An 18,882-nucleotide genomic window follows, 5' to 3' on the forward strand; every position below is an offset into this window, starting at 1 on the left:
GCAGTGGTAGTAAGGCATAAGACCAGTCTTCCATGGCCAGCTGCCTAGCTGCATGCAGCTTATGTGCTCAGAGACAGGGAAGTCCATTCTGTTCCAAGTGTGATCACCTCGAGGCCCAAAGTGTTTTTCAATAAGCTTCCTGTCTCTCTAGAGGTCATGGGAAGTTCATCCAGTTACACTTAGTGTCTTATTTGATCTCATCAATAATCATTTGATCCCCATCCTGTTGAAAAACACTTGGCCAAAATTTCCAGCCTTTTAATGGCAGAATCCTGGCTCTTTCTGAAACCAGTCCTACTAGATGTGTCAAATGATGCATAAGGGCTTGGTCCAGCTGCCAAATAGACTGTACTGCTGAGAGAAGGCTTGGGATGATCACAGTGCTTCTCTACTGCCAGTAGTGGAGCAGCTCTTGGGGTGTGCTCCTTTCTACATGAAACACCCCCGATCAGCTGCTCCAAATCCTTATCTAAGACTTGACTGGAGTATATTCTTCAAATGCATTAAGCAGTGACTCTTCAGAGATGCCCACTGATAACTTCATGCAGAGCTTGGCTGTTTATTGTAGGCAAGTTTAGGGTTGCAGAAAGGACCACTGTTGCCTTTCACCAGCATCTGGCAACAGTTGACATAGGTTGCTGAGGCTTATGGTCATTTATCAGGGGATGATGGGGGAAGGTCCAGTGATGCTCACAGACATGAATGTGAAAGGAAACCTACATTTCCAGAGAAGTCATTTTTATACCCATTACAAAAACATTGGGAACAAAAAGAGAATGTTTTATTATAAACCACAGAAGCCACAATGACATTAAAGCCCATCTGTTCTTTGCAAAGCTATTCTTGATAAGACAACAGTATTGGTCTCCCACCTCAGTCCATAGAAGGAACTAGCAAACTCATCAGACCTTGTCTCTTACTCTTACTATGAACTACATAAATTTCAGCACTGGCCAACAAAGGGTCATTTTAGGTGCCAATGCCATTAATGCTAATGGTGAAATATGCATCCATATTGTTTTCCTTAAATACCACATGCCCCTATGTTTTCCGTGTAATGACTATGAAACCTCAGCTTCTGAATATCCCTGCTGCATGAGAGCATCGGGTGTGTGGGGGAGTTTCTGTGTGTGTCAGGACAAGCATGGGAGATACTTGTAGCTCTACAATGGGCATTTTTCAATGCTTTCCATCCAATTAATGTTAGACATTAGTAACCCGTGGAGCATAAAAATTTCATTTATTTCTGACGATAAGAATGATAGAAAAGAAACTGGATTTGCTCAATGGAATTAGTGCAGGTTTTTAAAATGCATGATTTCTTTTTTGTGCTTTCCTCACCATTTACATTGTATATTTTATTCACAAGTCTTTCCCCAGTGATCTTACAAGAGAAACATCCATTCAAAACCACTTGGTCTTCCAGTCAAAGGATACTCTGGGACGAGTTAGAAGTACGTACTTGCACCAACTCCTGCAACTCGATAAATACGAGAAGAAAATGAGGGAGTAATGAAACAGAAACCTCATTTCAGGAGTCTTCAGCAGAGAGCTCTGCAGTGAAACAGGGCTGCCAGAGACTGTCATCGAGAGCTACTGCTGCAGACGTTTAAGGTAAGAATACACAGGAAAAGAGGAAGGTGGGGAAAGAAAGGCTGGAAAACTAACTATTGTCTCTCCCTGGTCCACAGTAACTCCCCCAAAGACAATCTTGTCAATTTTCCTCTCTCTCTGCACATCTCCTTCCTCTGAGGCTCTCCCAATGACATCGGAGAGAAAGAATGAAAGTTCGAGAGCAGATAGTAGGCAGGAGAGTGGGGTAATGAATTAATAAAGAAGAGGTAATCCTTGGAAAAGCCAACATTTTGGGGGACAGTTGGACAGGATTCAATAATATGGCCAGAAATTCTATATTCCCTGAGAAACTGTACTGCATTCCCAAAATCTGTGGTGACAGGGGGAGAAAGAAGGGCAATAGTTTTGAGACACAGAACTAAGCTTGGAACCTTAGAACTAATAGCAATATGTCAACCGTCCCAGGGGCCCAGGAGGAAGGGCATCCAATTTTGGCTCTGACCATGTGTAAGTGGGTAGAAGGAGGCATTCTGCCAAGAGCAGGAAACTCCCCCCCCCCCCCCGCCAACTTGGTTTCTAAAGAGAAAGGAAGGCCTTTGGGAAGTGACGGCATTTAGGGAGAAAACAAGAAAATATGGTGGAACAGGGGAAAGAGGTTTGTAGAAAGAGGAAAGAGGGGTAAAAACCAAAGGCTTGGATTGGAAACGAGGGTTTGTTAATAGTGATTGCAAATTGGTGTGACTAAAAAACCAAATCCCGGCACCCTCAGGCGGGAGCTGCTCACCGGTCTCAATGATCTGGAAGAGAAGGCGGGGCTGGGAGGCGCGGATCGCAGCGGACAGTCTTCCCTCTCTGCCCACTTCCAACGCCTTCTTCTCGGGCATCAGGCGGATTCTCAGCCGCCCTTCGCCGTGGAGAATCCACCAGTTGAACAGCTCGCTGAGGTTGAACTGGAGCAGTCCCTCAGCCCCCTCCTCTGGGAGCCCTACGCACCCCTCAATAATTGTCTCCTCGCCCAGCTCCAGCACCAGCTGCTTGGCTCGCCGGAGTTTACGCACCGAGCCGCCCTTCAGCACCCTGGACAGTGTCCGGGCTGGAGCCGGGGAGCCCGCGCCTGCAGTCCAGGATATCCCGGGCGGCCGCCCCAGAAGCCTAACTAGAGGGGCGCAGTCTAGAGCCAGCGAGCCGCGCGCCTCAGGCCGTCCAGCCCTCATTTCTGAGAGGAAAGACGGTGGCAGCAGCAGGTCTCTGGCGTAGACGCGGAAAAGCGAGGGCACAACGAAGTCCACCGCCAGGCTCTTCCTCTGCAGGCGAGAATAGCTGAGCGGCTCCCGGGGCTGCAGTGGCGGCCCCACGGCGAGTGAGCCCGCAAACTGGCTAGTCCCGGTCCCGGAGCTTGAGGCCGCCGCAAACACCGGCTTCAGGGGCAGCAGCAGCCACAGGAACCCAATGGCACCCATCCCGCCAAAAGGAAGCTGTTTATATTTGTCTCCCGACTCTCCCTCGCCCAGACCAGTCCTTCAATTCCCCCCAAGTGGGAAGAGTCTCACAAGAGCCCTTGGCCCTGAACGGCTTCTTCCACCTACCTCTGAGGGATTGGGCGTGCACTGGACCCTCTCTCTCACTTTTCCCCAACTTCAAGGATGCAAGCAAGAATCTGAGGGAAATGGGGCTGGCAGCTCAGAGGGGGTTCCAGAAACCCTGAAGCGCGCTGAGCTCAGCAACTAGGACCTTGTGTCGCGCCCCCGTCTGTAGCTCGCTGTGCTCCAAATGAGAGAAACTACGAAGGTTCGAAGGCAGGCGGCAATTGGGTACCGTCCTCTCCTGCCCCCAGGGGCCGGAACCGGGTTCCGTCCGCTCTCCTGCCGGCTTCCAATCCTCCGCAACTTTCCGGAGCTGGTGCCCGCTCTCCTGGCCGCCTCCTGAGTACCCCTCGGCTCCTCAGCGCTCCTTTCCCCTCCTCTGGGCGGGAATCGAGGGCAAAGCTGCCTTCTAGCTCACCCTCATCTGACCTTCCGCAACGGGAAGCCTTCGGACTGCATGCCCGGTGAACTTCTGGGCTTGAGTGGGAGCCCTAGCGCCGCGGAGCCGAGGCTCAGGTCACCGCCGCGCAAGTTTGCAGCGTCCTCGTTCGGTTCCTCGGAGTTCGCACCGAGGCGGCCCCGGCGGCAGCAGCTGAATGAAAGCATTCAGCGCAGGGGAGTCCGAATTGCTGCCCCCTCCTCACCCATCGCCAGGCTCCGCGGCTTTGGGTGGCCTGCCAGAAGGCGGCCGGAAGGCGCTTTGATGCCCCGCGACCCTCAGGAAAGCGGCAGCGGGAGGTATCAGCTGCTGGGGCCGCTGCCTCCCCCGGAGCCGCTGGATCGCATCTGCCTGGCTGCCCGCCACTTGCAGCTGGCGGGGCCGCGAGCGCGCGCCTGGAGGGGGCGGGGCCGCGGCGGGGGCGGGTCTCGTTGGCCAACTCCGCGCCACTGCCCGGCCCGCGCCGGCCCGCTCCGCCCCGTCCGCGCCCGTCGGCCAATGGCACTTCCAGACCAGCTCCTATGCAAATCTGTAGCACTCATTGAGAAAAGCACAGAGCCCGCCCCTCCCTTCCTTTCTCCCTTCCTCCCTTTCCCCTCCCTTCTCCCTTCTCTTCCTCCAGATTCCCTGCCCTATTTCTCTGTTGTGTGAACAGTCAGGGGGTGTGATTTGGACAAATGGGAGGACTGGAAAAGGCCTTTGCAAACAAGCGCTCTCCCTAATTATGCATTTGGGAGATTAAATGGTTCCGACTTCAAAAAAGCAGGTTCCGGAATAAAACTGGAGGCGAAGGGAAGGGAGAGGGGAGGGGTGACAGCGCGACGTTGCCAAATCCAAGAACAGCTTGGATTAGGTCCCTGAGACAGAATCTTCTTTGACCCTTTCATTATTTGAATGCACCTTCCACACAGGAAAAGTCTGCAGATTGAGGGGTGGGGGAGGTGGAGGTGGCGCGGGTCTTACAGTTAGTTGTTCTTCAGTTACAACAAATAAATTTCAGAGCTTCAGTCAGACGCTCTCCCCCCGTCCCCGCCCCCCGCCCCCCCCCGCTTTTTCTCGCAAAGGTGCCACCTCCTCTAGTCCCTGCAAGATAAATATTTTTAATGCTGTCTTTACAAATGCGAAAACTGAGTGGCAGTGAACTTGATTGATTTTCCCTGAGTCACGGAGCCATGTGTGGCTCCCAGCCTCTCACTCGTGTGCTCTTAACCACTGCTCTCCCATTCCCCTCCATGAGCAGTTCTGCCACACTCCTCCACAGTCCCCTCAAGGAAGACCTAGGGGCGAATTTGCTGGAAGGAGGAAAGGCCAGGTGCTCTCACAGCCTTGGGAGTGAGAGTTCAGAATCCCAGACTTTTTGACGTACTGTGAAATACCTCTGATCTCTTTTCCCTCCCTCTATCCCAAGCTGCCAACACAGGACACAGACAATGGCTGTGTTTAAAACAAGAGGTTCACTAGAACCATAAGCAAGACTGCAATCTTTGGTTCACACGAATCCCTCCGTTCCTCACAAAGGTTCATTCCAGGAGTGGTACCAACAGTCAGAGCTCAAAATGAGGCAAGATACTCCTTCCACGAGTTCACAGCCTGGCAGGCAGTAGAGGAGCCTCCTCATAGAATCACTGGGCTTCGGAAGGGGACAGTGACTTGACCAGGGCCCTACAGGAGGTGGCGGCCAAGCAGAGCCTCTGCTGTCCCAGGTGGGTTTTTCTCAGCATGGTGGCATTGACTTTTGGCAACTGGAAGATCTAATAACAAAAAGAATACCAGTTCTCAGAATGACTTGTTTATGGCTCTATGTTTGGCAACTAGCTTAATTTGACAGGCATCTGGCCTTTTCCTGGAACTAAGACTGGGTACACTGATTTTACAAGCTTAAGGGCAAAGAATTATCTGACCCAAGGAGAAAGTACTAAAATATAGGCCCTTTTGTCTCCCACCCCACTCATCTCTTAATTATATAATTCTACCCCCAAGCAAAATAAGGAGTATTTTTCAGGATTTATAAATCCTCAGCTGCAATCAATGGCCACTAGGGGGCTGCAGAGACTTGCAACTCCAAATGAGCCACCAGGTTTAACAGTTCCCTGATGATGTCCCTGAGCTTTGCACCTCATGGACTCAAGGGACTCCATGAATCCTTCCACTTCTATAAATTCTGTCAAACTTTCTCAACGAAGAGACAGATGCTTTTCCCTGTAGATTAACTCATACTCAATCTAAAAGGTTTTGCTTACCTTTTTGTTAGATAATTTTAAAAAGGAGGCAGAGATGAACATTTATAGAATCTATCAGGCTCCATACATATGCATCTGTAAGTATGTATGTGTGTGTGTGTTACAGTGACCTTTTGGGACAAGAGCAGCCCAGAGAAGTTTCCTCAAGTCAATTCCAACTCATGGTAACCTCATGTGTGTCAGAGTAGAACTGTGCTCCATAAGGGTTTTCAGTGGCTGCTTTTTTTTCAGAAGTAGATCTTCAGGACTTTCTTCCTAGGCAGCTGGGTTACCTTATACCATTGCCATCTAGAGGACAAGAGACAGCACAGTGGAATAAAAAGCAAACGGGGGAAATGGAGTGAGAAAGATCAAGTGTGGGCAACTATAGCTAGCATGTCTTTGTACATACTATGTGCCAGCATATTTTAAATAATTCTTGTGCATTATTGGATTAATATTCACAGTAACCCTACAAGGTGACATAATATTGTTATCTTCATTTTACGGATCAGTAATTGAAGCTCATAGAGGGCAAATGCCCAATAGCAAGGATGCATAAGTAATAAGAGTTACAGCCATGATTTGAACTCACATATCTGACTAAGAAGCCCATCACCTTAAACTCCTAATGACCTTTGCTCTGAATGAAAATGGAGTATGATTGAGCAGGCTGAGAAGGACAGAGGTGAACAGAGGAAGAAACCGAAAGAGCGATATGGAGGGAGATGCACAGAGTCAGACACAGAAGGTACTGGAAGCCCTGTGGAGACAGTTGAGTGAAGTGGACTGGGTAACCCTATAAATGACTTAGGCAGCTAAATTGGGGGCAGGGGAAAATGGCTAGACCTCATACTGGGAGAAGAACAGCCAAGGAGGGCATTGAAGCCACCAAAACCCTCCTCAGGAAATTCCTAATTTCTGGAAAGGGGGAAGTGAACCACTCAAGCAAAGAGGATGGGTTTGAATTCTTCTCTATAAGGGGAGCAGTAATAAAAATGGCATTTCAAATCCAGGCAATGTGACTACAGACAAAACGTGACTGACACCTTTAAGGCTAATTAAGTCAGGCACTCACTTGATCAATAAACATTTCTTCAGTACCTACTATATACAGGATGCTGTTCTAAGCTACAGGAATAATGCTATGAACAAGAAAAAGACTGCCTAACCTCTAGAGAGTTACATTACAATGGGTGGGAGATAGACAATAAACATTCAAATATGTTTACCTAAGATAGTCAGAGAAGGCCTCTTTGAGAAGGTGAAATTTGAGTTAAATTTTGATTGGTGGAAAGGAGGCAATCATGCAAAGATCTGGATATAGCATTCCACACAAAGGAACAACAAGTGCAAAGACCCTGAGGTGGGAATATGTTTTTTCTCCCAGGGGACTGCAAGGTCAATATGGCTGGAGCACAGTGAATGCTAGAGTTGAAGAGGTCTAGATCATTTAGGGTTGCATAGGCCATTGTAAAGAGTTTGAATTTTATTTTGCTTGCAATGGGAAGACACTAGATAATTTAATGGAGAAGTCACATGGTCTGATTTATGCTTTAGACCCTTTCTGTCCAATATGGTAGTCATTAGTCACATGTGGCTATTGAGCCCTTAAATTGTGACTAGTCCAAATTGAAATGTGCTGTAAGCATAAAAAACACACCAGATTTCAAAGAAGTAGCATGAAAAAATATACAAAATGCCTCATTCATCATTTTTCATATTGATTACATGTTGAAATGATAATACTTGGATATACTGGGTTAAATAAAATATATTATTAAATTGATTTTACTGATTTCTTTTTTAATGTAACTACTAGAAATATTGTTTGTATTATTTGTTCAGCATACAGATTAAATAGGTATGGTGAAAAAATACAACCCTGGTGTATGCTGAACAAATAACACGAGAAGCTGGACTATATGAAGAAGAACGGGGCATCAGGATTGGAGGAAGACTCATTAACAACCTGCGTTATGCAGATGACACAACTTTACTTGCTGAAAGTGAAGATGACTTGAAGCACTTACTAATAAAGATTAAAGACCACAGCCTTCAGTATGGATCACACCTCAACATAAAGAAAACAAAAATCCTCACAACTGGACCACTGAGCAACATCATGATAAACGGAGAAAAGATTGGAGTTGTCAAGGATTTCATTTTACTTGGATCCACAATCAACAGCCAGGAAGCAGCAGTCAAGAAATCAAAAGACACATTGCATTGGGTAAATCTGCTGCAAAGGACCTCTTGTAAGTGTTGAAGAGCAAAGATGTCACCTTGAAGACTAAGGTGCGCTTGACCCAAGCCATGGTATTTTTAATCACATCATATGCATGTGAAAGCTGGACAATGAATAAGGAAGACCAAAGAACAGTTGACGCCTTTGAATTGTGGTGTTGTCAAAGAATATTGAATATACCATGGACTGCCAAAAGAACGAACAAATCTGTCTTGGAAGAAGTGCGGCTAGAATGCTCCTTAGAAGCAAGGATGGCGAGACTGCGTCTTACATACTTCGGACATGTTGTCAGGAGGGATCAGTCCCATGAGAAGGACATTATGCTTGGCAAAGTATAGGGTCAGCGGAAAAGAGGAAGACCCTCAATGAGGTGGATTGACACAGTGGCCGGAACAATGAGCTCAAGCATAACAACGATTTTAAGGATGGCGCAAGACCGGGCAGTGTTTTGTTCTGTTGTGCGTAGGGTTGCTATGAGTCGGAACCAACTCAACGGCACCTAACAACAACAACACTAGAAATATTGTTCATATTATATTTCTATTGGACAATGCCTGGTCTTGGGCAAGGATTTAACCTCTTGGGCCTTATCCTTCAGCTGTACAGTGGATTATAACCTCTTTCTGACAAAGTTGATGTGAGGATTAAATACGATAGCACATGAGAAATTTCCTTCCCAGAGCCTGACATCTGATAAGTCCTTGCCAAGGTAAAAGAAGAAGCAATTATGATCAAATTTCAAAAATGAGGGTCAGGATTGGAATGTGTTCTGGCTGAGGAAACCATGTGCTATATGGACCTGACAGGGACCAGGCTGACTAAGGCTTTCTGGCTACCTTGGCATGAATAGATTAAACTGGGAGTGATCTGGAAAATAAATCTGAGGTTCCCAGGCATCACAGAGAGACAGAAAGAGGAGACACATAAGACATAATGGTGGAAAGAGGAAAAACAAAACAAGATTTCTTTAGAAAGGATGTCTCTAGTCATATATACATTATACTCTAATAATCCTCATGCTGAAAGGAAAGTACTTAAATTTATTAAATATTAATTCAGTCATTACTTACTAGACCTGGTGGTGCAGTGGTTCAGAAATTAGCTGCTAACTGTTTACAATAGCAAAAAGCTGGAAGCAACCAAGGTGTCCATCAATGGATCAATGGATAAATAAATTATGGTATATTCACACAATGGAATACTACGTATTGATAAAGAACAGTGATGAATCTGTGAAACATTTCATAACATGGAGGAACCTGGAAGACATTATGCTGAGTGAAATTAGTCAGATGCAAAAGGACAAATATTGTATAAGACCACTATTATAAGATCTTGAGAAATAGTATAAACTGAGAAGAACACATACCTTTGTGGTTACGAGGGGGGGAGGAAGGGAGGGTGGGAGAGGGTTACTTACTGATTAGTTAGTAGATAAGAACTACTTTAGGTGAAGGGAAGGGCAATACTCAGTACACGGAAGGTCAGCTCAACTGGACTGGACCAAAAGCAAAGAAGTCTCTGGGATAAACTGAATGCTTCGGAGATCAGCAGAGCAAGGGCGGGGGTTTGGGGACTATGGCTTAACGGGACTTCTAAGTCAATTGGCAAAATAATTCTATGATGAAAACATTCTGCATCCCACTTTGAAGTGTAACATCTGGGGTCTTAAAAGCTAACAAGCGGCCATCTAAGATGCACCAATCGGTCTCAACCCACCTGGATCAAAGAAGAATGAAGAACACGAAGGTCACACGAGAACTATGAGTCCCAGAGACAGAAAGGGCCACATAAACCAGAGACTTACATCATTCTGAGTCCAGAAGAACTAGATGGTGCCCGGCCACAACTGATGAGTGTCCTGACAGGGAGCACAACAGAGAACCCCTGAGGGAGCAGGAGAACAGTGGGATGCAGACCCCAAATTCTCATAAAAAGACCAGACTTAATGGTATAACTGAGACTAGAAGAATCCCGGCGGTCATGGTCCCCAAACCTTCTGTTGGCCCAGGACAGGAACCATTCCTGAAGACAACTCATCAGACATGGAAGGGACTGGACAATGGGCAGGAGAGAGATGCTGATGAAGAGTGAGCTACTTGTATCAGGTGGACACTTGAGACTGTGTTGGCATCTCCTGTCTGGAGGGGAGATGGGAGGGTAGAGAGGGTTAGAAACTGGCAAAACCGTCACGAAAGGAGAGACTGGAAGGAGGGGGCAGGCTGACTCATTAGGGAGAGAGTAAGTGGCAGTATGGAGTAAGGTGTATATAAGCTTATATGTGACAGACTGACTTGACTTGTAAACTTTCACTTAAAGCACAATAAAAATTATTTAAGAAAAAAAAAAGGTAAATAACTGGGAGCTCCCAAAAGTCAAACACGTATGCTCATCCAAAGGCTTCACCAAAAGAATAAAGAGACTACCTACAGATTGGGAAAAAGTTTTTAGCTATGACATTTCTGATCAGCGCCTGATCTCTAAAATCTACATGATATTGCAAAAACTCAACGGCAAAAAGACAAATCACCCAATTAAAAAATGGGCAAAAGATATGAATAGACACTTCACTAAAGAAAACATTCAGGTAGCTAACAGATATATGAGGAAATGTTCGTGATCATTAGCCATTAGAGAAATGCAGATCAAAACTACAATGAGATTTCATCTCATTCCAACAAGGCTGGCATTAATCCAAAAAACACAAAATAAGAAATGGTGGAGAGGCTGTGGAGAGATTGGAACACTTATACACTGCTGGTGGGAATGTCAAATGGTACAACCACTTTGGAAATCAATTTGGTGCTTCCTTAAAAAGCTAGAAATAGAACTGCCATACAATCCAGCAATCCCACTCCTTGGAATATATCCTAGAAAAATAAGAGCCTTTACACGAACGGATATACACACATCCATATTTATTGCAGCACTGTTTACAATAGCAAAAAGATGGAAGCAACCAAGGTGCCCATCAACAGATGAATGGATAAATAAATTATGGTATATTCACACAATGGAATACTATGCATCAATAAAGAACAGTGAGGTATCTGTGAAACATTTCATAACATGGAGGAACCTGGAAGGCATTGTGCTGAGTGAAATTAGTCAGTTGCAAAAGGACAAATATTGTATAAGAACACTATTATAAGAACTTGAGAAATAGTTTTAACTGAGAAGAAAACATTCTTTTGTGGTTACAAGGGGGCATAGGAGAGGGGCATTCTGTAATTAGATAGTAGACAAGAACTATTTTAGGTGAAGGGAAAGACAGCACACAATACAGGGGAGGTCAGCACAATTGGACTAAACAAAAAGCAAAAACGTTTCCAGAATAAACTGAATGCTTCGAAGGCCAGCGTAGCAGGGGTGGGGGTCTGGGGACCATGGTTTCAGGGGACATCTAAGTCAACTAAAAAAAAAAGTCAACTAGCATAATAAAATCTATTAAGAAAACATGTTGCATCCCACTTTGAAGAGTGGCATCTGGGGTCTTAAACGCTAGCAAGCAGCCATCTAAGATTCATCAATTGGTCTCAACCCACCTGGATCAAAGGAGAATGAAGAACACCAAGGACACAAGGCGATTACGAGCCCAAGAGACAAAAAGGGCCACATGAACCAGAGACTACATCATCCTGAGACCAGAAGAACTAGACGGTGCCCAGCTACAACCAGTGACTACCCTGACAGGGAACACAACAGAGAAGCCCCGAGGGTGCAGGAGAGCAGTGGGATGCAGACCCCAAATTCTCATAAGACCAGACTTAATGGGCTGACTGAGACTAGAAGGATCCTGGTGGTCATGGCCCCCAGACCTTCTGTTGGCCCAGGACAGGAACTATTCCCAAAGCCAACTCTTCAGACATGGATTGGACTGGACAAAGGGTTGGAGAGGGATGCTGGTGAGGAGTGAAGTTCTTGGATCAGGTGGACACTTGAGACTATGTCGGCATCTCCTGCCTGGGGGGGAGATGAGAGGGTGGAGGGGGTTAGAAGCTGGTGAAATGAACCGAAAAGAGAGAGTGGAGGGAGAAAGTGGGCTGTCTAATTAGTGGAAGAGTAATTGGGAGCGTGTAGCAAGGTGTATATGGGTTTTTATGTGAGAGACTGACTTGATTTGTAAACTTTCACTTAAAGCACAATAAAAATTATTAAAAAACACACAACCTAAAAAAAAAAAAAGAAATTAGCTGCTAACCAAAAGGTCAGGAGTTCGAATCCACCAGCTGCTCCTTGGAAACCTTATGGAGCAGTTCTACTCTGTCCTATAGGGTCATTATGAGTTGGAATTGACTCAACAGCAATGTTTTTTGTTTTGGTTTTTTATGTGCTTGGCTTTGCTGAGCTACTAAGGAAAAATATTGTGGTGAATAAAACAGCCTATGTTACTACCCTCACAGGATCTTTTTTTTTTTTTTTATTGTGCATAAGTGAAACTTTACAAATCAAGTCAGTCTCTCACACAAAAACCCTTGCTACATACTCCCAATTGCTCTCCCCCCAATGAGACAACCCGCTCCCTTCCTCCACTCTCTTTTCATGTCCATTTCGCAGCTTCTAACCCCCTCCACCCTCTCATTTCGCCTCCAGGGACGAGATGCCAACATAGTCTCAAGTGTCCACCTGATCCAAGGAGCTCACTCCTCACCAGCATCCCTCTCCAACCCATTGTCCAGTCCAATCCGTGTCTGAAGAGTTGGCTTTGGGAATGGTTCCTGTCCTGGGCCAACAGAGGGTCTGGGGGCCATGACCATCGGGGTCCTTCTAGTCTCAGTCAGAATATCAAGTCTGGTCTTTTTACAAGAATTTGAGGTCTGCATCCCACTGCTCTCCTATTCCCTCAGGGGTTCTCTGTTGCGTTCCCTGTCAGGGCAGTCATCTGTTGTAGTTGGGCACCATCTAGTTCTTCTGGTCTCAGGCTGATGTAATCTCTGGTTCATGTGGCCCTTTCTGTCTCTTGGGCTCATAGTTACCCTGTGTCTTTGGTATTCTTCACTCTCCTTTGATCCAGGTGGGTTGAGACAAATTGATGCGTCTTAGCTGGCCACTTGCTAGCATTTAATACCCCAGATGCCTCACTCCAAGGTGGGATGCAGAAAGTTTTCTTAATAGATTTCATTATGCCAGTTGACTTATATGTCCCCTGAAACCATGGTCCCCAAACCCTCACCCCTGCTGTGCTGGCCTTCAGAGCATTCAGTTTATTCAGGAAACTTCTTTGCTTTTAGTTTAGTCCAGTTGTGCTGATCTCGCCTGTATTGTATGTTGTCTTTCTTGTCACCTAAAGTAGTTCTTATCGACTACCTAATTTTTTTTTTACCTAATTAGTGAAAACCCCTCTCCCACCTCCCTTCCTCCCCCCTCTCGTAACCATCAAAGAATATTTTCTTCTCTGTTTGAACTATTTCTTGAGTTCTTATAATAGTGGTCTTATACAATATTTGTCCTTTTGCAACTGACTAATTTCACTCAGCATAATGCCTTCCAGATTCCTCCACGTTATGAAATGTTTCACAGATTCATCACTGTTCTTTATTGATGTGTACTATTCCATTGTGTGAATATACCATAATTTATCCATTCATCGTTGATGGGCACCTTGGTTACTTCCATCCTTTTGCTATTGTAAACAGTGCTGCAGTTAACATGGGTGTGCATATATCTGTTTCCAAGTGTTTGATTTCTTTTCCCTGCTTTTTCTGTTATTGATTTCCACTTTTAAGGCCATGTGGTCAGAGAAGATGCTTTGTAATATTTCAGTGTGTTGGATTCTGCTAAGGCTTGCTTTATGACCTAATATGTGGTCTATTCTACAGAGTGTTCCATGTGGACTAGAAAAGAAAGTATATACTTGTTTGCTGTTGGGTGGAGTGTTCTGTATATGTCTACAAGGTCAAGTTGGTTGATTGTGGCATTTAGATCTTCCGTGTTCTTATTGAGCTTCTTTCTGACTGTCCTGTCCTTCACTGAAAATGGTGTGTTGAAGTCTCCTACTATTATTGTGGAGCTATCTCATTTTTCAATGCTGATAGAGTTTGTTTTATGTATCTTGCAGCCCTATCATTGGGTGCATAAGTATTTGATATGGTTATGTATATTGTCCCTTTAATCATTATATAGTGTCCTTCCTTATCCTTTCTGATGGATTTCACTTTAAAATTTATTTTGTCAGAAATTAATATTGCCACTCCTACTCTTTTTTGATTGCTGTTTGCTTGATATATTTTTTTCCATCCTTTGAGTTTTAGTTTGTGTCTCTAAGTCTACAGTGTGTCTTGTAGGCAGCACAGAAATGGATCGTGTTTTTTAATCCATTCTACCACTCTCTGTCTCCTTATTCGTCCATTTAGTCCATTTACATTCAGCGTAATTATGGATAGGTATGAATTTAGTGCTGTCATTTTGATGTCTGTTTTTCTGTGTTGTGGACAGTTTCTTTTTCCCACTTAATTTTATGTGCTGAGTAGATTTTCTTTATATTTTGTCCTTTCCTCATATTCATTGTTGTTGAATTTGTTTCTGGTGAGTCTCTATTTTTTTTCTCATATTTTATTTTGATGTGTAGGATAGTTTGTCTCCTTTGTGGTTACCTTATTATTTACCCTATTTTTCTAAATTTAAACCTAACTTTTATTTCTTTGTATTGCCGTGTCTTCATCTCCATATGGAAGGTCTATGATTACATTTCTTAGTCCCTCTTTATTGTTTTAATGTTGTCTTCTGTTATATAATAACATCTCTGTTACCCTGTTTTGAGCTTTCTATTTTTAAATCTTGCTTTGTTTTTTTTATTTCCCTGTCTGGGTTGACTTCTGATTGCTCTGCCCAGTGTTCTAGTCTTGGGTTGATGCCTGATATTATTGATTTTCTAACCAAAGAACTCCCTTTAGTATTTCTTGTTGTTTTGGTTTGGTTTTTACATATTCCCTAAAATTCTGTTTATCTGGATATGTCCTAATTTCACCTTCATATTTGAGAGAGTTTTGCTGGATATATAATTCTTGGCTGGCAATTTTTTTCCTTCGATGCTTTATATAAGTCATCCCATTGCCTTCTTGCCTGCATGGTTTCTGCTGAGTAAAAGTCCGGGCTTATTCTTATCGGCTCTCCTTTGTGGGTGACTTTTCATTTATCCCTTGCTGCTCTTAAAATTCTCTCTTTATCTTTGGTTTTGGCAAGTTTGATTATAATATGTCTTGGTGACTTTCTTTTAACATCTACCTGATGTGGAGTTTGATGAGCATCTTGGATAGATACCTTTTCATCTTTCACGATATCAGGGAATTTTTCTGCCAACACATCTTCAACAATTTTCTCTGTATTTTCTGTTATCCCTCCCTGTTCTGGTACTCTAATCAATCGTAGGTTATTTCTCTTGATAGAGTCCCACACGATTCTTACGGTTTCTTCATTTTTTATAATTCTTTTATCTGATTTTTCTTCAAATATATTGGTGCCAAGTGATTTATCTTCAAGTTCAGAAATTCTGGCTTCTGCTTGCTCAATTCTGCTCCTCTGACTTTCTACTGAGTTGTCTACTTCTGTAATTTTATTGTTAATCTTCTGAATTTCTGATTGCTGTCTGTCTATGGATTTTTCCAGCTTATTAAACTTTTCATTATGTTTCTGAATAATCTTTCTAATTTCTTCAGTTGCTTTATCTGTGTGTTCCTCGGCTTGTTCTGTGCATTGTCTCATTCCCTTCCTGATGTCTTGAAGAGTTCTGTATATTAAATCTTTGTATTCTGGCTCTGGTAACTCCAGGAATGCACTTTCATCTAGAAGATCCCCGGATTCTTTGTTTTGAGAGCCTGTTGAGGCAATCATGGTCTGTTTCTTTATGTGACTTGATATTGACTGTTGTCTCCAAGCCATCTATAAGTTATTGTATTAGTTTATGGTTGCTTACTGTGTCGTAGCTTCTTGCTTTGTTTTGTTTTGATGTGCCCAAATGGGTTGCTTGAATGAGCTAGCTTGATTATTTTTACCTTCAGAGCTCTGACGTCCTGTCCCCCGATGGCTAGAGCTGTTATCAGGTATATCAGCCTAGGAGTCCGTTCAGTTTTCTTGTATGAATTCAGCTCAGGTTTCCAGGTAGCTGATCATCAAGTATGTGGTATAGCTCTGTCCTACAGTCTTAGAGGGGCAGGGGTGATTGGTATAGGTACCAGGACCTGGTTGCAGCAGGGAGTCATGCTCTGAACAAGGCAGGGGGCTGAGAACTGACTCTCAAGTGTCTCTGAGGAAAGCATGTCCCTGTTCCCTAGAGCATGCAGGTAGGTGGGTTCTACAGATGGACCATGGGCACCCAGTGTTTTTGGTTGTAAGGACTGGGAGGTACCAGTTATCCTTGGACCCCTGTCACGGGTGGCTGGGTGACCTGAGTGGAGCTATCATCCTTAGGCCCCTTATGTGGGTAGGTGAGGACCCTGTTTAATGGCAAAGCAATGTCAAACATCAAACACCCACCTCTCCACCACACAGCTGAAATGGTTGGAGACTGACAACAAGGGTCTAGTCTCCTGAAATAGGCCCACACAGGTCCATGCATAGGGGAAAGTTGCTCAAAGTCCACAGACCATTTATGCCTGGACAGGATCTGCTTCTGTCCTGAGCTCCCCCAGTTAATAAAAAAAAATAATGGGGCTGGCAAATTATCTTTTCCCCCAAAATGCAAATTTTTTCCTTCTCCAAGGCTGGGAGGATGGCTCTATGCACTCAACAGTGCCTATCTCAGGCCCAGGGAATTCAGCCGCTGAAGCCGGCTTGGGGGTGGCGGGGGGGAGGGTCGTGGTGAAATATACACAAGTACTTAGCTTTTGCCAAGAGCACCATTCTTCTCTGGTTCTGGAAGTGTGAGTAGGCTGTGTGGCTGGCTGCTTCTCCCTGAGGAAACTACGGCCGAATGCTAGTACCAGCCCACCGCTGCCACTCCTGGAATGGTGCCTAGGGCTCCCCGCCATTCAGGTCCAATAACTCCTCTCCGCTTCTGAACCCTCTCTTCCTTCCCTTGCTGCTCAGTTCATTTTCTAAGCTTGCCTTTGATGCTCAGGGCTCCTAGCTTGTCATAAATATACTCGTTTCACTTGTTTTGGAGGGTCTTTGTTGTAAAGAGGTCTCGCCAGAAGCATCTTTCTATTCTGCCATCTTGGCTCCACCTCCTTTAACACTCCCATCATAAGATCTTGATAAATTTAATGAAAAAAATCCTGATTACAAAATTAAATCCATACCTTTGCTACAACTAACAAAAATTACAAACTCAAAAAAATAGCATAAGGATGCACTGAAAAATAAAAATGGTTTGACTTATTAGCGTGGCAGAATTGTGGGTGATTTTTTTTTTAATTTCTTTTTTGTTTTTACAGCTGACTTTCAATGGTGTGTTTACTAAATAATCCTTGACAATCACCCCTTGTTGAAGTTGTCCAGAATTTCATTCTACTTTTCATGGATGCAGCAGTTACAAAGCCAAGCATTTGCATTGGGGAAATCTGCTGCAAAAAAAAATCTCTTTAAAGTGTTCAAAAATATGTATATCATTTTGATGACTAAGGTGTGACTAACCCAAGCCATAATCTTTTCAATCACCTCATATGCATGTGAAAGCTGGACAATGTAGAAAGAAGATTGAAGAAGAATTGATGCATTTGAATTGTGGTTTTGGCAAAGAATATCGAATATACAATAGATTGACAGCAGAATGAACAAATCTGTTTTGGGGTAAGTACAGCCAGAATGTTCCTTAGAAAGGAGGATGGTGAGACTCCATCTTGTGCACATTGGACATGCCATCAGGTAAGATCAATCTCTGGAAAAGGACATTATGTCTGGCAAAGTGGTGGGCCAGCAAAAGCAAGGGAAGCCTTCCACAAGATGGACTGACACAGTGACTGTAACAATGGACTCAATCGCATGAATACTTGTGAGGATGGTGCAGGACCAGATAATGCTTCATTCTGTTATACGTAAGGTTATGTATAAGGTTACCATGAGTCACAGCCACCTCGACAGCAACTGATAACGGTAACTCATGCTGGTGCCATGTATGCAAATTAGAACTGCTCCATATCATTTTCATGGCTGTGACCTTTTGGAAGCAGATCACCAGGCCTGTCCTCCAAAGCACCTTCTGGTGGGTTCGAACCAGCAACCTTTTGGCTAGTAGGTGAACACTTAACAATTTGTGCCATCCAGGGACTCCTAACAACAACACAGTGAATAATAAAATTTGACCCCCATAAGGAAAGTGGGTCAATCAGAATAGCTAATTATATTGTAATAACAAAAAAACAAATCTCAGTCATTTTAAAACAGTGGAATATATTCTTGCTAATAGTCCATGTCCATTCCAGGTGAGCAAAGGGCTCTAGTCACCATAATCACTGAGGGACCCAGGCTGATGGAGCAGCCACTATTGTGAACTTGGAGGGTCTTTCACCATCAACTATATACTCCAGCCAGGAACCAGCACTTGCCACTTCCACTCACATTTTTTTTGGCCAGAAAGAGTCACAAGACTCTACTCTATCACAGATGGCCAGGAAGTTTAATGCCACCTGCAAGGTGGAGAGCCAGAAATACCTAGCCAACAGCCCTATTGACTCCCAAAGAAGGGAAAAACCTATGAGTGTTGCATTGGATTACTTAGACCAGAAGGAATCCAGAAGACTGGAGTTACCCAGAGGAAAAATGATGTTAGCTCCCCAGGTATCCACAGCCAAGCTGGGGTGTCCAGCCAGCATCAGACAGAGCAGACTCTTCTTGACATGCTCTCGTTCTGTGCATGGAAACCATGAGAGATCAGCCTGCTCT

General features: G+C 44.3%; 1 protein-coding gene across 1 annotated transcript in view; it reads right to left on the bottom strand.

Annotated features, from left to right (window-relative positions):
- Positions 1 to 3,035, bottom strand: part of ALK (ALK receptor tyrosine kinase) — a 1,066,008-nt gene extending 1,062,973 nt beyond the window's left edge. The window contains exon 1 of the mRNA XM_049904948.1: positions 2,360 to 3,035. Within this exon, the coding sequence (XP_049760905.1) occupies positions 2,360 to 3,035 (676 nt within the window). The remainder of the gene's footprint in view (positions 1 to 2,359) is intronic.
- Positions 3,036 to 18,882: the final 15,847 nt, after the last annotated feature.

Source organism: Elephas maximus, chromosome 12 (genome assembly GCF_024166365.1).
Source record: "Elephas maximus indicus isolate mEleMax1 chromosome 12, mEleMax1 primary haplotype, whole genome shotgun sequence".
Lineage (NCBI taxonomy): Eukaryota > Metazoa > Chordata > Mammalia > Proboscidea > Elephantidae > Elephas > Elephas maximus.